Here is a 25,467-nt window from a genome sequence, read left to right on the forward strand (position 1 = left end):
AGACTATCCGAATTGAAACGTAACCTTTGGAGTTACTATTCGAATTATTCAAAATTGAGCAAAATTGATCTAAGTCTAAAAGATAAAATAAATAGGAGACTAAAATTCCTAACTTTTAATATCATCAAAATCTAAATTACAAATGTTCCTAACATCCACATCACCTTATAATCTCCTCTCCTATTTTCTCTCAAACCCTTCTTCCATGTTCTCGCTTTTTGTGGACCCTACCATCCACACTCCCTACACATCATTTATTATTTTATCCACTACTCTATAATTAATAATTTCAACTTTATAATTATAATTATAATTATAATTTTAAATAAAAATAAATTTAAATAAGAAAATAAAATATTTATTGAATTATAAATATCTTATTTCATAAACTAATCAAAATATAATTTAATAAATTAATATTTGCCTTCAAAACCGTCTATTAACATTTGGAACTGAGTAAAAGATTTTAAATATCATATATAGCAACAATTAATACAATTAAAAATTTTAAAATTTTGGGAAGAAAAATTTTAAAAATAAATTCAAATATTTAAAAAAATTTAAAAATAGAATAACAAAAAAAAAAACTGAAAAAAAAAACACACACACACACAATCATTTGCCGTTGCAAAGCGGCTATGAAAAAAAAAAAAAAAAAACAAAACAAAAAAACTTTTTTTTTTATTTTATTTTAATGGCAGCCTGATCCCAGTTTCCCACCATATATGCGCGTTTGGGCTATACTTCCCTTTTCTTTCGGAGACAACTTTGGCGGTATTTGGTAAAATAATTAGCTTATAGGTTAATTTTAACTTATTTAATCATTATTAGCTCTTTTATTTAGTTAAAAAATTAATATAAGTGTTTGGTTAATTCGTTTTTTTTATAATTCCAAAATGTTAAAATTCAGAAAGCTAATTAAAATAATTTTTTCAATTAGCTTTTTGAGAAAAAAAATTTTACCAAACACTTATAAACTAACAGCTAATTTACTAAACACCTTTCAACAATCAGCTAATGTTATCAACTAATTATACTCTCTAATTAATCTAATCAGCTAACAAAACAATTATTAGTTAATAGCCATTTACCAAACAGGATCTTTGTCTCTGATGGATAATATTCTCTCTCTTCCAATTATGTTTTTCCATTTTTAATTTTCACTCTTTTTCTCTTATTTAATCTCCACCGTTGAAAATTCCCTTATGAATTAAATTATTTAATGGTGGTGTGATAAAATTGTCCTCCTGAAAATTCACGGGCGGCCAACAAGTCAACAACCCGGTGACGTTTAGTAAATTCAATTGGCATTTTTGATGACAAAGAATCTTTCACTTTATCATTGCTCACGACAACTATCATACCTAATGGTGTGTCATGTGTGAGTGTGTGACGTCCATACCATGACATCTCTTTGATTCTTGCTTCTTCTTTTTTCTTCTTTTGGTTGTTAAATGATGATTTTTTTAAAAAACATGTTTTTTTTTCTTTTTTCAGACCAATGAATCAATGCCTCATCACTGAAGTTTGATCCGGTGACCACCTATTTGAAATGGTAATAGAAGTATCATCATACTATATAGTAGTTGAAAAAAAATGCTTTGCATAGGGAGGCTTTGCAAAATATTCACTCAACTATTTCATCGCATCTTCTTTCATGGGACTAGATTTTTTATTTTATTTTTTATTTTAGAATAAAGAAACTAATTCATTAATCATAGGCTGAAAGGTTTACAATAAAGATCGATGGAATGGTCAAACATTCCTTATAGTCAAACATAGAAACAACTTTCTTAGGGAAAACTTGATTCGATTTCACAAATTTGAAGCTGAATTCTTTGGAGGAACTTAAAGCTTCTTTAATGATTTGGTCAAACGTACCCAAGACTGACACTAGTTGAATAGTCTTGCACACCACCTGAGTATCTATTTCCATTCTTCTATACATTGACAATATATCCATCGGGCTGAACTGCATATCATAGTTCAGAGGAGTTTCTTTTCTATTGTCATGTTTGTCACCCAAGATGAGATTCACATACACCATGACTAGTTTTATCGTTTCACGCTTTATGAGAAAGAACTCGTCAATTAAACGAGAGGTAAAAACTCGTCAAAACAATGAGCGGAAAAACACAGAAACTGCAAACAAAATTAAACCAGTCAAACAAAGCAAAGGAAAACAACAGTGCGAAAATAAGGGAGTAACTATCGGTAGCGGTGGAGATGGAAGGGTGGGGCAAGGCGTAAGTGTAACCGATGGTGAAGGCAAAGAATGGAAGAGAAGACAGTGAAGGTAGAAAAGACAATGAAGACACACTGTCTGCAGTTAAAATGGCGGCAGGGGAAGACGATCGAACACGAACTCTGATCCGCTTGCTTTACGGAGGCGACAACCGTGTAAAAATATCATTTTTAAAGAAGTTAATGTCCCTATCCCATTTCCACTTCAACCAAAAACCGTACTAATTTTGAATGCAAATTTCAATTTTAATATTACAATTGATTTTGCATCATCACATTTATTTTTTATTTCTATTCAATTTTTCCTATTTGGTCCTTTATTACAAATTTCATTAAACTAACATTAACATAAAGACAATTCATTGTATTAAAAAAAAAATATTAAGACAATTCATTAATTATAAAATTTTAGTTGTGTTCTTTTACTTTAAAAAAAAAAAAAAAAATCATGAACAATATAATAAATAATAATTTGGTAGGGGCAAAATTGTAATTTAACAAGTCAAAAACCGCGAGTCAATAGCTGCCCCACTTGTTGCCAACTAGCCAACTTTTAATACAATTTCGCCCACCTTTGTCTATTCTGTTAAATTTCTTTGCATCTTCTCCTCACATGGCAGCCCAAAGGTGAAGGATGATGTGCAATGCCCAACATACTCGGCAAATTATACTATAGACCATGGTCTACCTTGCATTAACACATTTTGTACCTGATAGTTTCCATACTTGTAAATAAATTTGATACGAACTCGTATCGAGCCGGCACCGCTTTGAGTGGGTGCAGACTCCAAAGATGGAATTAGGGGAGGGCAAAATCAGAGAGAGAGGGAGAGAGATTTCAGAGAAGGAAGATGATAGTAGAGAAGAAAAAGATAATAATAATTCGCATGTCTTTCCCCCTAGCATGCTGGGTGATTATATACTAAGTTACTCCTATTATGCTTAGGACTATGATTCCTAATTAATAGACTAAACTAATGTATCCTATTACGAATAAACTTAGTCTAACAAATGTAATCAACCATCCATGCCGGTTTCCTTCGTTTTCTCCTTGGCATAGTAGCATGGGTTGTTTCTTTTCTTTCTCCCAATTCTTGATTTTCACCTTCTTCTACTGTGGATATACTCGTATCAAAATTGAAGATACATCACATGATAATTACAGACACAAAAACTATTAACTGAAGACACATAACATGTTAACCAACCTCTTATGTGCCTCTGCAATTAACATATTCTGTAAATGTAATCAATATTGCAAAAATCTCACCTAGACGCCAATTAATCAACAACTAGGCGCTAGTCACTGACCGACCGCCTAACGTATCATCGTAATTAGTGGTCTAGGCGATCGACTAGGTCACCTAAGCGCCGACTAGCCTCCTAGACCATTTAGTCGGCTGATTAACTATTGTTCTCTTTTTAATTAAATGGGTTATTTCACTTAAATAATCTTAAATTGTTCAAATTCTAGATGTTTTTTTGATTAATATTTAATATTTTAGTATTAACTATTCAAGTATTAAATATTTTATAATTACCAAGTCTTACAAAATCTAAAAATTTTAAACAAATTTTAAAAAAATAAAAAATAGATGGACATCTAGGCAGTGATTAATCGTCGCCTAAACATCCTAGGCGCTAAGTGCCCCCGGACACCCAAGGTGTGCCTAGCAATATTTTCAACCATGCCTGTATAACAACTGAACATACCCTCATATTTTTCACAACATCACACTAGTGATCTTCTACAACGCGAACTTTAAAAAACAAAAAACATTTATTGCCATCATAGTGGATACCACTCAGCAATGGTGAAGGTTTATCACAATTCACAAATGCTGTCTTAACAACTCTTCTCCTTGAATCTGTATTATATGATATGGGGAGCCCTTCCTACTCATCCAACCACTGAACTCCATGCTTTGCCCAGATATCAGCAGCCCCATCTGGACCCTTGCTTCCCAACTTGTACTGCTCTACCACTACGTTGCTATTGCCCATCTCATTCAGCACCGTCGACAATATATTCCAGGCAGCCGCAACCTCGTCACTTCTCATGAACAGGTGGTTGTCCCCGTCTATGACATCGTGCAGAAGTTGCTCGTATGAATCAGGTACCTCGATGTCATACCTGATCGCCCAAAACAATGAAACCACTCGTATACTAAAACGGGAATCAAGGAAACCCACAGCCACTAGGTAAACCCGCTGTCTTGTGACCCTAGCCGACAAAAGACTGGTTAGCTATGGTAAACCCGCTGTCTTGTGACCCTAGCTGGCAAAAGATCACAAGGAAGTAAACCAGTCTAGGTTGCCCATAGCTAACCGGCTCAAACCAAGAAAGTTGGGATTCGAACTCGTGACCTTGTGGTTACAAGTTTATATCCTTAGCCAACTTGACTGAGGTTGTCCCCTATTCTAGTGTTCACTTGTGTGAGAGGGTGTTGGGGCAAAGAAGCAAATGTATGTATCAATTTAAAAGATTACCTGTCCTTGTAAAGCAAATTCAATTCTGATGCATCCAATTGCATGCCTAGTCCTGGAACCTTGTTATTAATACGGACTAAGATCGACTCTTCAGGCACATCGCGTAAAATCAACTCATTGGTAGCAAGCTCAACACTACGCAGATTGTCTTTATGGTAAAGGTTCCCAGCGACATGACGAAATTGTATGCGAATTTCAACTCTGTAGATTTAATAGTTAAATTTGATTCAACAGTGAAAAGAAAATCTTCCCTTCAAGTCTTCATACTTCAACTATAGGATTCAAGAAAATAAAAGATAACCTCTTTTTCTTCCCCAAGAGGAAGGAAATTATTTCATGATAAAAGCAACACCATTAATATTATCACTAAAAGAGCAATTATAATCTCACCTATTTTTGTCGAGTCCTCGGCCAGCTTTGATTAGAAAAGGTACACCATCCCAACGTGCATTGTCAATGTACAAAGCAGCAGAAAAATATGTCGGTGCCAGATTGCTCAAATTACCATCAACCTGACCTTTAGGATTGGCGTCATATCGTCCAAGGATAACATCAGAGGGTTCTATTTTTCGGATTGATCTCAATACCTTGACCTAAGTAAATGCTTCTGATTAAATTCGACAATACAAATTTGAATTTCAGATTCAACGCACATATGTAGGAGATTCACCTTTTCATTACGAACATCTTCGCCATCTAGTGTGACAGGAGGTTCCATAGCAAGCAAAGCAATAGTCTGAAGTATGTGACTGTGTACAACATCACCTATTATACCAGAGGCATCAAGATGGCTGTGAAGATAATGATAACAAGACCAATTTTAGACAAATTCATTCATAGTAGAAAGACATTATACAGATGAGCTAATATCCAATTTAGTCCTCGACTATAGTTATTTTTTCTCGATTTAGTCCTAGACTATAGTGATTTTTTCTCGATTTAGTCCTAAACGACTTTTGGTGCTTAATTAGGTCTTCGACTGTGATGGTTTTACCAATTGAGTCATCTGTTAAGATAGCTTGGTAATTTCACATCTATTAATACTCAATTCAGTCTTCGACTATAGTAGTTTTACCTGAGTTAGTCTTCGACTATAGTGGTTTTGCCCAATTTAGTCCTCGACTATAGTGATTTCATCGATTTAGTCCTTGATTCTAATAGCCGAGGACTCAATTGGGTAAAACCACCGAAGTCTAGGACCTAATTAAGCACAAAAAGTCATTTAGGACTAAATCGAGAAAAACCACTATAGTCCAGGACTAAATTGAGTATTACTCCGTAACTCTTACACAGATTGAGTAACAGAAATTTGTTACCCTGTTGGAGTTTGCATCCCAACCTCTTCAGAAAATATGACCTGACAAACGTATTTAGTAGAATGTCAAGAAAAGAGGTAAGATAGATAAGCAGATTTGGAAAATTTTAATCTATGGTAATATTAGTACCTGTACACTTTGAATGTAATTACGGTTCCATAATGGCATAAAAACAAGATTAGAGAATCTTAGGACAGTGAGGTTTTCGATAGTGTTCCTTCCTAGAAGATGATCTATCCTGAAAATTAAGAGCAGACAAAGGTGAATAATGATAGTTTAGAATTATTAGAGGTAGATATATCCCTATGCACATGCAAGACAAATGCATTCAGACCTATATAACTGCTTCTCCTCAAAGTTCGAAAGAAGAGAACTTGTCAACCGATGAGAAGACAATGAATTACAACCAAACGGTTTTTCAATTATTATACGATTCCATCCCTTCTCAGTCTGGGCATGTTCAGCAATTGACAGCGCAACATCTGACAATGCTTCTTGGGGCACAGAAAGGTAAAATATCCTGTTTGTTTCAAACTTCCCCTGCAGTAATTATGTTGTTACAGAATGGACTATCATCCACATTCTTGAGAGCTAAGTAGACAAAAGGTAGCGGGTAACCCCATCCAAGATGGCTAAAGAAGTAAAGATACAAACTTGTAACCACAAAGTCACGAGTTCGAATCCCAGCCTTTTTGGTTTGAGCCGGTCAGCTATGGACAACTTAGACTGGTTTACCTTCTTGTGGTCCTTTGCCAGCTAGGGTCACAAGGCGGGGTTTACCCAGTGCACACCCTCAGGTAGTAGCTGCGGGTTTCCCTTGTCACCACAAAAAATTAGACAAAACATAATGGTAAACCCTATCACCGGACAATCTTATATTCAGTAAAAACTTACTTCAACATGTTCCATTAGGACATGGAGCTTTAACATTCCTTCTCTGTTGTTGAACCCTCCATTAAGGTAGTGAATTCTTTTGAGAAAAGCTTCCATTTTGTCTTCACAATTCTGTCTGCAAAGTACATTTTGATGGCATTAAACAAAATATTGCATGTCAAACACCCAGAAATACATTCACACAATTTGTATTCCCCTACCCCACTTTCTGGTCTTAATCATTAGAAATCCATGCATTGTCCTATCTGATAAACACAAAAGCTGGAAGATAATCGATTCCAGCTTATAGGAATTTTTTTTATTGAAGAAAAAACAAAAGAAACGAAGAGAATTGTACTGTTCATCAATGCGGCAAGTTAAAGTTGTGGCTATTATTGCTCTCAGGTCTTCATCCGTTAGTTCTTTCCTTGAATATCCAAATATAGCAAAATTCTGTAGCAACAAGCAAGCCAATACGACAACAAATCAAGAAAGAACACACACAAGATTAATTCAATCTAAACAAAAAGAGAATGTTCATTGGAAATTACAACAGGATTCCCAATCTTCAACTAATATAACAGGGTATCTTCAAGTAGTTTTATCCTGGAATCTTGTGGACATTTTATCAAAAAGAAAAAAAAAAATCAAGTAGAGATGAATGGATTACCTCTGGTAGTTGACCACTGTAATACAGAGCAAACAGCGCCGGGAAAATTTTTCTCCGAGCTAGCTCCCCAGTAGCTCCAATAACAGCAATGCTAATAGCAGGTGATCTTCCAATCTGAGTGCCATCAGTGAGGCTTGAGACTGGAACAAGAATGAATGAAATTTCAAGTGAGTTACTGCTTTAAAGAAATCAACTTTTCTTCTTCATCTTGTAAAAAGGCTAAGTAATTTCTTTTCATAGGAAATGTTATAGGAGAACCAATGGAGAAAAGTTCATATTTTGCTTTGTGCTTGTGAGCTAGTTATCCTGGAATTTAAAGAACATGTCAAAATCTGTTTTATGCAGTGTGGTCTCTTTTTCTTTAACTATACAAAAAAAGAAACGAAAAAAAAAAAAAAAAAAAAAAAAAAAAAAAGGAGTTAATACCCAATTTAGTCCTAGATTATAGTGGTTTTTCTCAATTTAGTCCTAAATGACTTTTTGTGCTTAATTAGGTCATCGACTTTGATGGTTTTACCCAATTGAGTCCTCGACTGACGGCTGTTAGAATCAAGGACTAAATCGAGAAAATTCACTATAGTCGTGGACTAAATTGGTTAAAACCACTATAGTCGAAGACTAACTTGGGTAAAACTACTATAGTCGAGGACTAAATTGGGTATTAATAGAGTTAAAATTACCAAGCCATCTCAACAGATGACTCAATTAAGTAAAACAATCAAAATCCAGGACCTAATTAAGCATAAAAAGTCGTTTCGGACTAAAAAAACCACTATAGTCGAGCACCAAATTAGGTTTAAAAAAAAAAACAATTCAGACCAGAAATGATTCTGATGCTAACCATTTGATAGAATGGCTGCTGAAGATACTGCAACATGTTCTCCATCATGCAATGGAGTTGTTCCTGAAAGGCTCATTGCCCAGACCCTGCCTTGATATTGAAAATTCTTGAAGTCGTTTTTCTGCTCACTTATTTTATTATGCCATTGAAAATTCCCATTCCCAAACATCCATACTTTCATGCCATAACAATTGTTCAAGGATATATTACCACTATATGAACATATACTTGCATACTTTGCTGTTACCTGCATATATATAGCAATAAATTCTTTAAATTACCATAAAACTGAAAACTAGTGACCATTCCTTAGAGTTCAACTAGGTAACTGATCTATGAAATTTAACGTATGCATAAACATAGTATCATCAAGGGAAATCGAATTTATACTCATTTTAGTACAGGAAATTGAAGTAGTATAGTTGGTTTACCAATATATATATATATATTAGTTTGAACTCAAGGTGTGCTGAAAAGGGGAAAAAAAATTGATTGGAAAAGTACAGGAAAAATACGGATGGGTGCAGCGTAGGCGGCGATGTTCCGAAAAAGGAACGACGGTGACGCGTTAATTGAACGCTCCGGCGATACAGTGAACGACGAGAGGGACAGAGCTGCCGCCATTGAGCTCGATTCCAGAATCCAGAGCCTTGGATTCTCCGAACCGGTTCGCGGCACTTCACATGTCGACGATTTAACTAGAGTGTTAGATTCGTTGGCACAATTTTGAGGATTTCTTACAAGTTTAAACAAAGGGGCAAATTATATATTATGGAATAGACCAAGACTATGTAGTCTAATGGTACTCGGATTGGATTTCCATTTGGATGGAAGGCTGTGACTCTACAATGTAATAGAGCCAGTAATATTTAAAATATATATATATATATATATATATATATATATATATATATATATATTATGGAATAGGGTATAACTTATATCGTGGACTCTTGATAAAAAATAACATTCTGTTAATATATTTTATAATGCAATTAACTGTTTATATATCTATAAATAAATTGAAAGCACATAACATGTTAACACAAACACATATAATGGTTTAACTACAATAAAAATGCGCATAGACAACACTAGATAACAGTTTTGTCCAAAATCATTGTATTTGATTCAACACTTTTGTCAAAGACAACGATTTTTACCTAACCGTTGGTATAAGTGTGTTGTCTATGTGCAATTTTTTCTTTTTTGAAAAGACAACGGTTTTATTTAACCGTTGGTGTGTTTTCTTTAAGCACACTTGAATACACAGCACTACAAAGACAACAATTTTTAAAATTGTTGTCTATGTGCATTTTGTTAATTTAAACGACAGTACACTTTGATAATTATAATTTTACTATATACTTAAATCATTATAAATCATTATATTCTAGATAATTACTCCATCTGTCCCATTTTATGTGTCCTACTTACTATTGATTGGTCAAACCAACTATTTCTTCTTTGTTTATTTTCTTTATTATTTTTTACTTTTTTTAAATTTGATTTTTTGTCCTTTCAAAAAAAAATTAATTTTTTTTGTGTTTAATAGTACTTCTAGTGTAGTTTCTAAATACGGAGTATATAAATTTTGTATATTAATATTAAACTTAATATTATAAAAAATTAAATTAAAAATAACTTTAGTCAATCCTTGTTAATTTAACCAGACACATAAAATGAGACGAAGGTAGTACTTAATATGGAAAAAATGATGACTTACCTAGAAAAAAAATCTTTAAAAAAATAAAAGATAACATAATTGAGTATTTATTTCCTCTCTTACACAGTTAAAAAAAAAAAAAAAAAAAAAAAAAAAAAAAAAAAAAAAAAAAAAACTATACACCCACAAGCTGAATATATACCAAAAAGGTGAAAATATAATCTTAAATCACTAAATACTTAAGCAGCAGCAGCCAACACAACAAATTTGGACGCCCTCCCCAGCGACGACGACACCGCCTCCCCCCGATCCCCTGCTCTCCCCAACACCGACGCAACAGACACGGACACCTTGCCCTATGACGACGACGCCACCGTCTCCCTTTGGCTAGCCCCCCGGCTTCCCCTGCGAACACTACAAGAATGAAGACATTTAGTGACCAATCTTTTGTGACACTTCATAATTTAGTCACAAATAATACGCTTTTTGTGACCAAAAAATAAGTCGACACTATTCTGTGGGATAATTGTGATAACTTTTTTTTGGTCACGGATAGTATGGTAATTGTGACAAGAAAGTATTTGTTACGAATAAGTTGTCACTATTACTAGAATAATAGTGTCGTAACATACGTTGTCACTATTACTAGAATAATAGTGTCGTAACATACGTTGTCACTATTTGTTGTCACTAAATGTATGTGCATTTTGGCGGCATTATAATTATGGCGGGAACGAATGTAATTGCGACAAAATATTATGTGGACACAAATGTTTGTATTTTTTGTGAAAAATAGTTGTTGGTCACTCTTGTTTATAATATTTGTGACAACTTTTTTTTTGTCAATAAAAATACAATATGTTAGTACAATTAGAAATGAGAAACAATTGTGAGAAAAAATATTATTGTCACTAATATTATCACTTTTTGTGACGAAATTGTTAAAAATATTTGTGACGCTCTATAATTCCGTAACAAAAATTGCTAAATTGTGATGATATTTATGTTGATTTCAAGATTTGTCACTAATTTATGATAATTGTGATGAGTAATTAGTTGTTACAATGACAGTGTCCCTATAATTAAATAGCTAATATTATCTGAAATTATGTTGTAATTAATGTTTGCCACTAAAATTGCATTCAAGTAGGTGTCAAGTAATTTGGTGTGAACTATGTATTAAATATTGTGGTCACTTCAAATGCAACTATTTAGTGCCTCTTAAAATAAATGTAATTGTGAAAATACATTTTATAATCACAAATTTTTAAACTTTTTTTGTGACAAATAAGTTCAGTATCATTTATTTTACTAATTTGTCACATCAATTCCTATGAATTGCTTGTTCTACTATCAATATGGCGTCTTCATCCCAAAGTTTGATTCAAAATTAATCAAATTAATCGAATGACTATCCTAACGACATTAGTCTACTATTTGTACATTAAGAGATATCCAATGTAACGTAGTACAATTTTTACAATATGATTGTATCAAATATATAATATAAAATAAATTATATATAATAAAAAATTAGTTATTTGGACAAATTAATCAAATTAGTTAAAGTATAATTTAGTTTGGTTGATTATATAACAATTTCTCAAAATGAAAATTCAATTAGTTTGAATAAAATTAATCAAATTAACTGAATTATTACTCCTAAATCATTTGAATCATTGAGGAATTTTGTATCGCTTTTTGTGGTTCATTTTGCTGTGATGGGATCCTAGGCATTCTGCCATCATGGAAAACAACAATGAAATATTACTATGAAAAAGTGTGATACCCGGTTTTTCTAGCCTTTCTAAATTCTTCTTTTTTTCTGATTGATCACCCATTTCCTTTCTGATCAATCCTTTTAAAAATAAAATCACATCATTTTTATCCTATTATTATTGTTGTTATAAATAAATATATAATAAAGTATGTATAATTATAATTTTGATTAATTATAAGTATATGTGTATTATTTTGAAATACAAAATAATTATTTTAATATAAAATGTGTATATATTATTTTGGGTCATATAATTGTATATGTATATTTTTTATACTTACGTATTATATGTGTGACGTATGTACATATATTATTTGTAAAATATATATAGTATAATTAAGTATATATGTGTGTGTGGGTTGGCCCGCGGCATTTCCGTTTTGAGATGGCCTGGTTGCTAGATGAAGATTGTAGGGAGGTGGTGGAGGAGGCGTGGGGATATGGGGTGGAGGATTTGCAGGCCCGTTTGGAGAGATGTGATATGAAGCTCCAGAGGTGGGGTGGTGATCGTTTCTACAAGTTTGGGGAGCGGATCGCTAGCCTCAAGAAACAACAGATGAAATGTCGGGGTTGTATGAGCCCCCAGGCGTTAGCCGAGTTTCGCCGACTGGAAACTGAACTAGTAAGGCTTGAGAAGCAGGAGGATGTATTCTGGAGGCAGAGAGAGCTAAGCAGCATTGGCTTCGTGGGGCGGATGCATATACACGCTTCTATCACAGGTATGCTTCTGCCCGTAAACGTAAGAATACTATTTTACGCCTTAAGGATGAGTTGGGTGGTTGGGTAGATGGGGATGCTGTGAAACCAGTCATAATGAATTATTTTAATGACATTTTTACTGCTAATCCGAATGTGAATGATGGGACGGATTTTTTTGCCAATATCCCCACTCGTGTAACTCAGTCCCATAATGATTGGTTGAATCGGCCTTATGATCCGGGAGAAGTTAGGGATGCTTTATTTTCTATGTTCCCAGATAAGGCTCCGGGTCCGGATGGAATGAATCCGGGCTTTTATCAGAAGTTTTGGGACATTGTTGGGACAGATGTAACTGATTGTGTGCTGGAATGCTTAAATATTGGGTCTTTGCCAGTTGGTCTTAATGAGTCGAATATTGTGCTTATTCCAAAAATGCAGTCCCCTGAGGTGGTGACTGATCTCCGCCCGATTGCCCTGAGTAATGTTGTTTATAAGATAATTGCAAAAGTTATTGCTAATCGTATGAAGCCTCTGTTGGGTGAGGTTATTTCTGTTTCGCAGAGTGCGTTTATCCCTGGCAGGTTCATAACGGATAATATATTGGTTGCTACTGAGGTAGGCCATTTCCTGAACAGAAAGCAGTTGGGTAAGGTGGGATGGGGAGCCCTGAAGTTGGATATGGCGAAGGCCTACGATAAGATGGAGTGGTCGTTTTTTAGAAAGATGATGTTGGCTTTAGGCTTCCAGGTGGGGTGGGTAAATCTAATTATGGAATGTGTTACTACAGTATCGTATAATGTTATGATTAATGGTGTGTCTGGAGGTCAGATAACCCCGTCCCGTGGGCTCCGTTAGGGGGATCCTTTATCCTCATATTTGTTTATTATCTGTGCAGAGGGGTTATCTTTGTTATTACAGCAGGCTCAGGATAGGGGTGTCGTGCATGGATTGAGAGTGGCGAGAGGGGCTCCTGCTCTGTCACATCTCTTTTTTACGGATGACAGTCTCTTGTTTTTTAAGGCGAATGTTGGGGAGGCACAGGCAGTTAAGTGGTGTCTTTCTTTTTATGAGGAGCTATCTGGTCAGACCATTAACTATCATAAATCAAATATTTGTTTTAGTAGGAACACTCAACAAGCAGAAAGGGACATGGTGTCTGCGGTTTTTGGGGTTCATCAAGCGGTAAACTTTGAAAAATATTTAGGGTTACCGGCTTTTGTGGGGAGGAATAAGCGTGCGGTGTTTGCATATGTGGAGGATAAGGTGAGGCAGAGGATTGGGTCCTGGAATAAGAAGCTTTTGTCTCAGGCAGGGAAGGAAATATTGTTGAAATCTGTTGCGCAAGCAATGCCAACGTTTACTATGAGTGTGTTCCTATTGCTTGACTCGTTGTGCACGAACCTGGAGCGTGTAATGAATAGATTCTGGTGGCGCAATGGAAGGGATGAGGGAGGGATTCATTGGCTTGCCTGGGATAAAATGAGTATACCAAAGAAATACGGGGGGTTGGGTTTCAAAGATTTGAGAGCTTTCAATGTAGCTATGTTGGGCAAGTAGGGCTGGAGGTTTCTGACTAACCCCCAATCTTTGGTGGCAAAGGTATATAAAGCCAGGTACTACCCAAATACAAATTTTTTGAATGCCTCAGTTGGAAATAATCCTAGCTATTGTTGGAGGAGTATAATGGCTGCCCAGGGACTTATTACTCGTAATATCAAGCGGAGGATTGGAAATGGATACTCCACTTTGGTTTGGGGTGATCCGTGGTTATTATGTGATTCGGAGCCAAGGGTTGTGTCGGAGAAACCTCCTCATTTAGGGGAAGTTAAAGTCTCTGGATTAATAGATTCAGCATCCTCTACCTGGGACATTCCGTTGCTAAATGAGCTGTTTTCGGCTGGGGAGGTTGAGCGAATTGCTGCGATACCAATTAGCCCTGCCTATGATGATATGTGGTATTGGCATGGGGACCCAAAAGGAGTTTATACAGTAAAAGCCGCTTACCGTGATTTAATGGGAACCGTTATTGTACCCCTCGGTGTTTTTACATCTTGGAATAAAATTTGGAACCCGAAGGCACCCCCTAAGTGGAAGGTTTTCTTGTGGAGAGCGGTGATGGGAGTGCTTCCCACCACTATTAATTTATATAGTAGAAGGGTAGAAGTCCCATTAGCATGCCCTTTGTGTGCTCTGTGCTGAAAATATTTTACACTCTTTGGTACAATGTGATTATTCTAAATGTGTGTGGAATATTTCGGGCTTTATTGTGCAGAGTACGGTGGGAGACGATTTTGGTGTATGGCTCGAATTGGTATTGCAAAATGTTGATGAGGATCAATTTACTGCTATGGTGGTTATTTTGTACCACATATGGTTGCAACGAAACTCGGCGGTTTGGGAGCATAAGGTGGGTAGGCCACGGCATGTGTACGAGAGAGCGATGGCGTCTCTTCATGCGTGGCGCGCGGCTACGGCTCGTACGGGAAGGCAGCAGCAGACAGCTGCACGGGCTACCGCTGCTGGGCAATCTGCCGCACTGTGGTGTTCTTTTGATGCGGCCTTCTCGGCCGAAACAAGAAGGGGGGCGTATGGCATTGTATTGCAAAACGCGGATGTGAGTTTTATTGCAGCCAAAAACGGCCCTTTGCCGTTATGTCAAGGACCCTTTATGGCGGAGGCCTACGCATGTAAGGAGACCCTTTCCTGGCTTAGAGATCGTGGGGTCATGGATGTGGTGCTTCGGTCAGATTGTTCAAACTTGTGCCACGCTCTCAGTAATTCAGCGATGGAGATTCGCACTTATGATGGTTTAGCTGTTTCAGCATGTCGGGACTTGATGAATCTATTAGTTTCTTGTTCTGTTATTTATATTCCTCGTACTTTAAATGTTTTAGCTCATTCGTTAGCTCAGTCAGCCTCATTACAGGCGTACTCTTCGGTGTGGGAGGATGATCCTCCTACTTTTGTTTCAGCTTTGATTGATTAATATATGCAGCAGTTTACTTTCAAAAAAGTATATATATGTGTGTCGTGTAGTATATATTTATAATAGGTAGTATAATTAAGTATATATGTGTGTGTCATGTAGGATATATTTATAATAGGTAGGATAATATTAGATATAAATATATATATATGGAAAACGTGTGAACTATTATGTAATATATATATATATATATATATATATATATATATATATATATATATATATATATATTTATTTATTTATTTATTTATTTATTGTATACTGATATATATGATAAGAATCTTTATAATTAATATGATTGGGAGTATAACTTAAAATATTCTCCCATTAAGTTGACTAAGGAAGGATGATGACCAATACAATTATTTTCGTTCTTCTTTTATCCTATCTTGGCCGATCTTTCTAGCAAAAGAAAAAAAAAAAAAAATCCTCTCTTCTTCCTATCTCTCCCTTTCAGCATTTTTAAAGAAAACAAAAATTCTCTTATACTTTTCAAGAGTTGAAGCAATCCACTCATCCAAGCCCAAAGGTGATTTGGGTAGTATTATTTGAAAAAAAAAATGTGACCAAATAATGGTCACCAATAAAAACATCAAGATTGACAATAGTGACACTATTTCAACTTATTTTAGTGACACATGTTTTGCCACTAATTTTTAGTATTGTTGTTACGACTTTAATTAGCACCAATGATTGTTTCAGAGTTAACTTCTTTTTGTCACAAATAAATACAATATTTGTTACCATGATTGTTGTCACAACAAAATAATTATTTGTTACAACTTTTTAGGTCACTGATTATCATTTTTGAGTCAATAACAATTCACACAAATAAGTATAAGTATTGTGACTAAAGTGTTGTCACAATAAAATAATTAATTGCAATGATTTTAGTTATCACTAGATCAATTTTTTGTAATAACATATTTCGTCACCAAATGTACATTTATTGTGACGACTATTGACATCACTCAAAGACTACTTTTAGTGTACGTAAACATTGTCACAAAAGTCTTAGTAATTGTGACAACTTTTCAAAAGTCGTCACTATTACAATAGTGACGGGGGATATAGTGACGACAGGTGACGACTTCAAAAATTGGTCACTAATTTCAATAGTGACCAAAATCGATAGTTTTGGTGACAACTTCTATTATCACCAAATGTGAAATTTCTTGTAGTGGAGGTTGCGCTACTAGATTGTGTTTGACAAGGGAACCAACGCCACAGGGTTAAGATAAAATATAATATTTTAAAAAAAAAAATTATATACATGTGCTTTTTAAAAATTTATTATAAGGTATACATATAATTGAAAAAAGTGTCAAATTGACCCCCTAAGTCAAGTGGATAATGCAATTGGATCACCTAAGTGAACAAAGTTTCATTCAAGTTCCTTAAACCGGTAAAATTGTTCAATTAAATTCAATTTGACTTGTTTATCAGGTTAACTCGATACAGTGTTGACACGTGTCCTTTTTATTTTATTTTCTAAAACAAAATGTTTTTTATTAAAAATTAAAAATATTATTTATTACAAATAAACTATACCATTAAAAAAAAAAAAGAACATCCATCGGCTGTCCGCGCCGGACAGAAGGTGGCTGTCTTCTTCACAAACAGCAGTGACTGTCCGGCAGGACGGCCACGGCCGTTTAAGGAAGACGGCCATGGCCGCCGCCCTCGTTCCAGATCTAGAAGATGGCCGTGGCCGTCCGGCTGTCCGTGAAGAAGACAGCCACCGACGTGCGGATAGCCGGTGGCTATTTAAAAAAAATTGTTTAGTTTATTTATTTATTTATAATAAATAATTATTTCTAATTTTTAATAAATAAAAAATATTTTGTTTTAAAAAATAAAATAAAAAAGGACACGTGTCAACACTACATCAATTTAACCTGATAAACAAGTCAAATTGGACTTAATTGAACAATTTTATCGATTTAGGGGACTTGAATGAGCCCTTTTTCACTTAGGGGGTCCAATTGCACTATCCACTCGACTTAGGGGGTCAATTTGACTTTTTTTCTATATAATTTGGTAAAATAGTTAGCCTTTCAGTCAATACCAATATGAGTGTTTGATTAATTAGCTTTTTGTACAACTTATTGCTCTAGAACATTAAAGTTCAAAAAGTTGCTCAAAGCAGTTTTTTCGATCAGTTTTTTTTTTTTTTTTTAAAAAGTCATGTTATATGTAATCAACTCACAGCTAACAACTAATTTATTAAACATCTTTCTATAAGTAGTTAATGTTATCAACTAGTCAGAGCCACTAACCCAATCAGCTAACAGTTATTTACCAAATACTCCATATAATAATAATTATAATTATTGTTATTATTATTATTATTATTATTATTATTATTATTATTATTATTATTATTATTATTATTATATTGTATAAACCGCTTTCAAAATATATTGTATAAATCAAATATGATGTAGATGTGCCAGGTGGATGGTAACAAGTAAACAAAAATGATAAAACGGATTTGGATAAACGATTTTAATGAATTCAAGTGTGAAATTGAAACTTTTAAAGTTTGAGGACCTATTTGACAATTTTTCTTAAATTTAATAATATAATTTTATTTAAATATAATAAATAATTATTATTAATAAAATAATTAATATTTTATAAGAAAAAATTTTATAATATATTTATATTCATGTTTTTAAAAAATGAACCAAAATAAATAATTTTGTTGTGTTTAATTTTCAACTAAATAGAGAAAGATTGTTTTATGATTTTCAGTCAAACACAAAAAAATGAAAATATTTGTTGATAGTAGAATTAATTTAAAGTATTATTTAAATTTAAATAAAACTATACTGTATTAATAGATGGGTATAAAATAAAAGATGATTAAAATGATAGTTATAACTATTGTATGTAGATGTTCTTAATAATCACTTTAAAGAATATGATCAATTCATGATTTGATGGCCATGACTAATTGACAAGAAGCAAGTTCATTCTTTGCAGGGAAGAAAAATTAAAGGTCTAATTTTAATTTTTTAAAATAAAGCAAGAAATTAAAATTTTATTTATTCTCGATCTTCATATATATTCAAATAAGAAATTCCCTAAACTTAGGATTTGCATAACACTTTGACAGAACTTATTTGACATAACAGCTATATAACGTGTAATCTAATCTGTCTCCTCTCTTCAGAAATCTTAAACCTCAATCAAGTTTGAGATTCAACTATTCAAATTAAATAACACTCAACACAAATAATAATAATAATAATAATAATAATAATAATAATAATAATAATAATAATAATAATAATAATAATAATAATAAAACAAGAATAATATAAGTTTTTTTTTTTGTATGCACTAACTAGTCCCGGCTTGAACCTACAAGGTAGGTAGGTAGTTAGGGATATCGGAATAATGCATCCACTGGTCCTGATCGTACGAAATCACGGCCGCCGGGAGGTCCTGATCGTACGGCCTCATCACGGTGACAGGTTGGGGGCAAGATAGCAAACTGCTAGGCATAGGCGGCTCATCTTTCGTCATCATTAACGGATCCTTCATCACCCCGACCTCAGCTGCCGCCGCCACCAGATGACGTCCATCATGATAAGGTAGCAGATTTATCATAGCAGGATTTCTGTTGTACGAGGTTTGTTGAATGCTTTCCATCTGCGGCAGTGTAGCAGGTATATAATCTTATTTGCTACCTATAACACCCCGCGTTACAACCTTCAAACCCGAATTAATTATTAAATTAATTCCATTAATTAAAGTAATTAAGAGGGACTTAATCCAATTATAATTATCCTAATTAACCCGGACGGTCCACAATGGATCGTGGACCTTTACCTGAACCAGGAACCTTAAGCCCATAGGGAATAAGGAAACGGGCCATTACTATTTAGACTCTGAATAGGTTTTCCTTAAAAGTATAAATAGGGGATTAGAAAGCAAATATAACCTTCTTTCTCCTCTCCCTCACTCGAAATACTCTCAGGTAATCCAGCCAGGGAAATCCCACACCATCAAGCCTAGGAAGATCTATTGGTAGTAGAATCTTAGAGAAGAACCTTAGTAGCCAAGGATATTGATTAGGGCTAAGACGTAACCCATGTCTCAACAAAACCTAATTTCCTTACTATATCTTATTTATTGGCTCATTTGATAATCGTATGTGTAATTCTATGATTGAGTCTTGATAGAGCCCTTGCATAGGATTTATATTGTGCTTGTTTAATAATCTTGATGTTCTTGATATTGTGATTGATTATATGTGTGATCTCGTGTTTTAATTATGTCTAGAGCCCTAGGGTTTATATCGTGAATTTCGTATTATGATGTTCTTGGTATATTTGGGTGGGATTATGCATGATCGGGTGTTGAGTCTAGCCTAGGACTTGTATTTAGGACTTTGCATATAGATTCATTGATGTTCTTGTGGTTCCGGATGTTCCTGAACCGTTATATGATTAATGTGGAGTCTTGGCATGTTTAGGAATCGTGTTAGAACGTATTTGGTACGACTCTTGATTTAATCCCGTTAATTGAATTCGTGGTGTTGTCGTTATGTGTTGGAATGTGTATGGACATGGTTTCGGGTTCCACGAGAGATCCCGGGACCGAAAAGTTGCCTGTGTACCAGTGGGGGGTAAGTGGGGGGGACGAACGCCCGCCACCTACTCGCTGCCCGAATATACTGTTCCAGCGGGCAATCGGCGGGCAGTGGTCTGCCAGCCAGGCACCCGCTGGAACAATGAGTAGTCGCCGGCGGGTGGTCCTCCACCCACCACCCACCCGCTGGAAACTTGCCGTGGTTCGTGATGTTTTTCCCTGTTTGATGTTTCCCCGTGTTCCGTTGTGGCCCGTTGTACCCCGTTTGTCGTGTATGAGTCCCGTTTTATGTTTTGAATACCGTTCTAGGAATTTGTGTAGTACGTGTCGTTGTTGTTATGTTTTGATTGTTATTGATTGATTATGTGTTGATTGAATGATGATGAGTATCGTGGTCATTGCGCAATAGCCGATGTGACTAATGATGATGGTGATGATGATGAGATTGTGATTGGTGGAAATGAATTGTTGGCGGTTGGCACCACTTGTGCCCGGTCATTGTACTAAAGGTACAGGCCTAGCGGTTACTGTGCTAAAGGCACAAATCCACCTTAGACCTGCTTGCCGTTGAGCATGGGTCAGGTTATAAGTGCTGCGGTGTCATGTCAGGGCTATATGCGCGGACCCCTTGATATTGGTACTAGATGTGTGGATCATGTGAATGGCACTAGACGTGTGGATCATGTGAATGACACTAGACGTGTGGATCATGTGATCGAATGGCACTGCGGCACCATCTTGATATGTGGTGGTTGAAAGGTGGTTTGTCGGTGGGGGCATGTAGTTGCCTGGAGGAATAAGGGAGGCGATATAAGGGTGGCCTGGAGGTATAGGTTGGAACTGGTATAAGGACGGAGGGGAGCTACAAGGTTGGAAGATGGATTGTGTGCTTTGATGATTACTTGCTAACTGATTGCCTTGAATGCCGTTGTTGTCTCTATTTGTTATTTATATGCTTGTCTGTCTATTATGCCTTGTATCGTGTTCTTAGGACACATGCTAGTCTTTATGATTGTTCTATAATATCGAGTCTATTGTTGTGTCTTGAGTCTTGATCTTGGATTTAAATTAGAGTCTCGTAAGTTATATATGTATTCCAGTTTCAAAATGATTTTCTTATATCTACTTATATTGTAGTTAACGCGTTGGAGTGAGTTACCAGCATTATTCGCTGACGGTTGTTACACCGAATGTTTTTCAGGTGATGAGCATTAGCTACGGAGCACGCTAGTCAGAACTTTGGACTTAGCTTAATTAGCTCTAGCATAGTAGATGGCATGCATGCCTTGGATTGCATTTGAATATTGATTTATGGATTAACCATACTCGATTAGTTTAGCCTGTGCATCTAGGTTCTCAAACCTAGGTGTGGCATAGCACCCCGACACTTATGGATAGTTTATGCTCTGTTTGGGATTTAAATATTAGATTCGCCTTTATTTTATAAGTTTTAAATATCTTAAAATTCAGGGGTGTTACAGTTGGTATCAGAGCCTAAGTTCGACCCTAGGATAAGACCCCTAAGACAAAACTTTAGGGCATTAAGTTCAGACTCTAGGTGCTTAAGTACATTAGGTCTAGGAAACTTAGGACGCGCGGTGAGGCAGTGAGTTTATTTAACGTTACTAGATAAAGAATTCTTTCTCCAGAGCAGGGAAAATAGGATAGAAATGTTTATTGATTAAAAAAGAGACGAGCATACATCATGGGAACACTGGCCCTGGTACAGACTAGAAACACAAAAGGAAAGCAGGATCATGACTTGGCCTGCTCCTCGGATGGACGAGAACGAGACCCCGCAGCAGGTGGAGGAGGACCTTCCAGAAATAACTGAGGTCGGAAAGGAGCCGGAACTGGAGCTTGATTTGGTATGTCGTCTACGTAAACCGGCGGCTCCCCATCATCTATCATTTGGAGAGGCCTTTCCTGGGCACTGGAAGACATGGCCACTCCAAAAAGAAGAGGAACCTCCCATACTTCTTCCTCATCCATCGGCGGCTCGCTTATCACCGGGTCCACTCTCCGGCTGGCAGGATCCACCGGGACTACGTCCAGAACGTCCGGAGAAACCACGATGGGGTCTGAGCCTGAGTCGCCCACCAAGTGACCGCCGTGTGCCAGCCTCCGCTGCCTCAGCTCTTCCAGTCGAGCTTGCTCTTTCAGGCGAATAGAGGAATGCTGTTCACCATCCCTGTAGCTCATATCGAAGGAAAGGAAATGGTAACGGTTGCAAGGGGTACAAGGAAGAAAGGTGAGAAAGATAAGGAAAAAGAAGCCCTATTTATAGCCGGGCCATGCGAGTTTTTCGGAGCAAATTGCTGGGGAAAAACAAAACTACCATCACTTGGCAAAAACATAGGGAGTGGTAAAAAATCAGGAATATGCGTCAGTGTAAAATCCCATCAACCCCGCTGGGATAGGGCGAGATTCCTGCCATGACCTGAAAAGTAAATCTCCCTTAGATATGAAGGACCGCAAGTGTCAGACCTCGGGTGGCACGAGAGCCGACCGATAAGTCGGAAGGTAATAGGCATAGTCGTATACTCAAAAGAGAAAGAGGAAAACGTAAAGGCCAAGACAATTCATGCATTTTATTAAGGAAAAAGGGGGGGTCTAGTACATTGAGAGAAGGGGGGAAATTTATTTATGCTTAGTAAATTCCCCCGCGATCCTTTACTCGTCCTCACTCATCATCACACTTAATCGCTCAGATGTCTCAGGCTGCGCGACTCACTTCTCCCGCGAAGATGGCTCATCCAGAAAAGCCATCTTGTCCGATGAACCAGAACCAACAAGAAAAGGGCAGACAGTGTCCAAGAAGGCCGGCATCAGAAGCGGGACCACGGGTGCCTCATCATCTGGATACAGCTCCAGGTAGCGTGCATAGTCGGCGTCCGACATCAGGTCAGAGGCTGGTCCTTCAGGATCGTGCAGCGGGATGGTAAAGGTCATCTGGAAAGCTAGTTGTTCCGGGACGGCCACCTCTACGAAGGTCCCATCCTCGGCTGTCACACGAGCCGTGGTCTGGAGAGGAGAAGGGTCAGCGGTCGGAAAAGAAGGATTAGCGGACGGAGGAGGAGCCTCGGTCGTCATCTAGGAACCCAAAGAAGTGGAGCCCGTGGAGTGCTTGCGAGAAGCAGGCTTATGAGCCTTCTTTCTCCCTTTTTCAAACTTCGACCGCTTGGCCGGAGGGGAATGGGACGACGACCTGAAGACGATTTTCTTCCCCTTGATTGGTGGACGACCCATGTTAACAAGGAAGATGAGGAGAAACAAAGGCAAAGACGCCATTTATAGGTTTGAGGAGCAAGGGAGGAGTTAAAGCGGATCAGGAAGATCACGGAGGATCCGGCCACAATCCGGCCATTGAAGAGAAAAGATTGAGGAACGATTCCAGTGATCTGCAGTAAAAGGGCGGATACTTTCCAATATTCGAGTTGAGGAAATTGCTCAATATTGGAAAGTGAGGGACTAGTTGATGGGGGTGTGAACCCCGTGGGCTTGGGGCCCAAGAGGAAGAAGATAAGCTCGAGAAGAAGAGAGGCCCAAAGGGAGAAAAAAGGCCAAGTCCAGAAGAGGAAAAACCCAAGGGAGACAGGGGTTAGAGACAGGAGGTCGGCGCGAGTGCAAGGTCGGCGCAAGTGGGCAGGCAACACGGAGATAGCCGTTAGAGCATTTAAGAGGCCATTTAAGGGGCCCAGCCAGCAAGCCGTTGGGAGGCCCAGTAACGGCAGCCCAACGGCTCTTAGAATTAATAGGTCGATTTATGGCCTTAAATGTATACTTTTGAATGATTCCGAGGAGACCCACTATAAAAGGGGACTCCTCAAGAATGTAAGGGGAACGACAAGATCAGGCCAAAAATACACACATACTTACAGAGCTATTGTTTCCCTTCTATTTCTGAAAGGTGAATCCATCGACTAAGGTTGTGTTGGACCTCCCTGGGCCCAAAAAACTCTAAAACCAACAATGAGTGTGGTAAGAATGTGAATATCACGCCTTATAAAAAGCTTAATTGGGAGTTTGAGGTATCTGGTGGCAACAAGGCCGGATATTTCTTTTGGAGTTGGAATACTTAGTAGATTCATGGAAGAACCAAAAGAATCACGGGCTGCAGCGAAGCGAATTCTGAGATATGTCAAAGGTACGAGTAATGATGAAATTTTTTACTCTACTAATGAAGCTGTGAAACTTGTTGGGTATACAGACAGCGATTGGGCTGGAGATATTGAGACTAGAAAAAGCACATCAGGATATGCCTTCTATCTTGGTTCAGCTATATTTTCTTGGCCTTCAAAGAAGCAGCAAATTGTAACACTTTCAACCGCAGAAGCAGAATATATTGCAGCAAACTGTGCTACTCAAGCAGTTTGGTTGAGGAGAATTTTGGAGTTCTTACAACACGAGCAGGAAGCACCTACGACTATTTTTTGTGACAACAAGTCAGCAATTTCGTTGTCCAAAAATCCAGTCTTTCATGGTCGCAGTAAACATATTGATATCAAGTATCACAAAATCAGAGAGTTGGTTGCTGAAAAACAAATCAACATTGAGTATTGTTCAAGTGAATGTCAAGTTGCAGATATCTTTACGAAGCTGTTGAAGATGGAGACATTTCTTAAATTGAAGAAAGAAATTGGGATGACCAATATATCCAACTTGGTTTAAAGGAGCAATGTTATAATGTTATAATAATAATAATATTATTATAATTAATTAAACCAAGTCAACTAATGCAGTAAATAAACATGCGTGTGTGGTGTGTCATGTATGATTAGTTAATGTGAAGAGTGACCTAGATTATAGCACTACATGAAGCATTAGTTCCCTAATTATTAGCTTTCCTTTAGTATAAATATGTTGCTTTTGTTCATTTATTAATCATCCTAGCAATAAACATTATCTGTTTATTCTCTCTCTCTCTCTTCTCAATTATATATATAAGGAATAAGGGTCAAATAAGTCATCCAACTACACACCAAAATGCAATTAGGACACCAAACTCAAAAAAACTACAATTAGGTCCCTGAACTACACAAATTCATACAATTTTACAAAAAAATGACTTGTTTACCTGTTGTGTGGGTTACAAATTAAAAATAATTTTTAAACTTTTATTTTAATAATTTTAAATAATAAATTTTTTAAAAAAAAAACTGCCGGAGACGAAGGGGTCTCCGGCTGTTTTTTATTTTATTTTTATTTTTTTTTATTTTTAATTTTAAAATAAATTTTTAGTTAAAATTATTAAAATAAAAGTTAAAAAATTATTTTTAAATTTGATAATCGACACGTCA

At 36.3% G+C, this 25,467-nt stretch overlaps 1 protein-coding gene and 1 long non-coding RNA gene across 3 annotated transcripts; both read right to left on the bottom strand.

The window, feature by feature from the left end:
* Positions 1-1,819: 1,819 nt before the first annotated feature.
* On the bottom strand, positions 1,820-25,215 carry LOC109182193. The gene is made up of 3 exons (XR_002054340.1): positions 25,203-25,215; positions 14,790-14,792; positions 1,820-1,967 (listed from the first exon to the last, which is right to left on the bottom strand). It is a non-coding gene; the product is annotated as an uncharacterized LOC109182193 (long non-coding RNA).
* Positions 3,972-9,181, bottom strand: LOC109182191 (glucose-6-phosphate 1-dehydrogenase 4, chloroplastic). Of its 2 annotated transcripts, XM_019332291.1 has the most exons (13): positions 8,939-9,181; positions 8,577-8,681; positions 8,435-8,531; positions 7,594-7,733; positions 7,282-7,376; positions 6,945-7,059; positions 6,385-6,590; positions 6,180-6,288; positions 6,051-6,091; positions 5,405-5,525; positions 5,125-5,327; positions 4,735-4,935; positions 3,972-4,378 (listed from the first exon to the last, which is right to left on the bottom strand). In XM_019332291.1, the coding sequence occupies exons 1-13, from the start codon at positions 9,056-9,058 to the stop codon at positions 4,141-4,143; spliced, it is 1,791 nt and encodes a 596-aa protein (XP_019187836.1). In that variant the 5' UTR covers positions 9,059-9,181; the 3' UTR covers positions 3,972-4,140. The 2 variants fall into 2 exon arrangements, with proteins under 2 accessions (XP_019187836.1, XP_019187834.1); XM_019332289.1 differs by having other exon boundaries at positions 8,435-8,681.
* Positions 25,216-25,467: the final 252 nt, after the last annotated feature.

The sequence above is a fragment of the Ipomoea nil genome, unplaced genomic scaffold, assembly GCF_001879475.1.
Source record: "Ipomoea nil cultivar Tokyo-kokei standard unplaced genomic scaffold, Asagao_1.1 scaffold1043, whole genome shotgun sequence".
Lineage (NCBI taxonomy): Eukaryota > Viridiplantae > Streptophyta > Magnoliopsida > Solanales > Convolvulaceae > Ipomoea > Ipomoea nil.

What these genes read in the sequence shown, in the direction of transcription:
- LOC109182191 (XM_019332289.1), bottom strand. Translation starts at nt 9,058, where the DNA reads ATGGCGGCAGCTCTGTCCCTCTCGTCGTTCACTGTATCGCCGGAGCGT. An exon ending in ACTTGCCGCATTGATGAACA is followed by an intron (nt 7,060 to 7,281) that starts GTACAATTCTCT and finishes TGTACTTTGCAG; the next exon opens with ACAGAATTGTGAAGACAAAA. An exon ending in CGAGGACTCGACAAAAATAG is followed by an intron (nt 4,936 to 5,124) that starts GTGAGATTATAA and finishes TTAAATCTACAG; the next exon opens with AGTTGAAATTCGCATACAAT.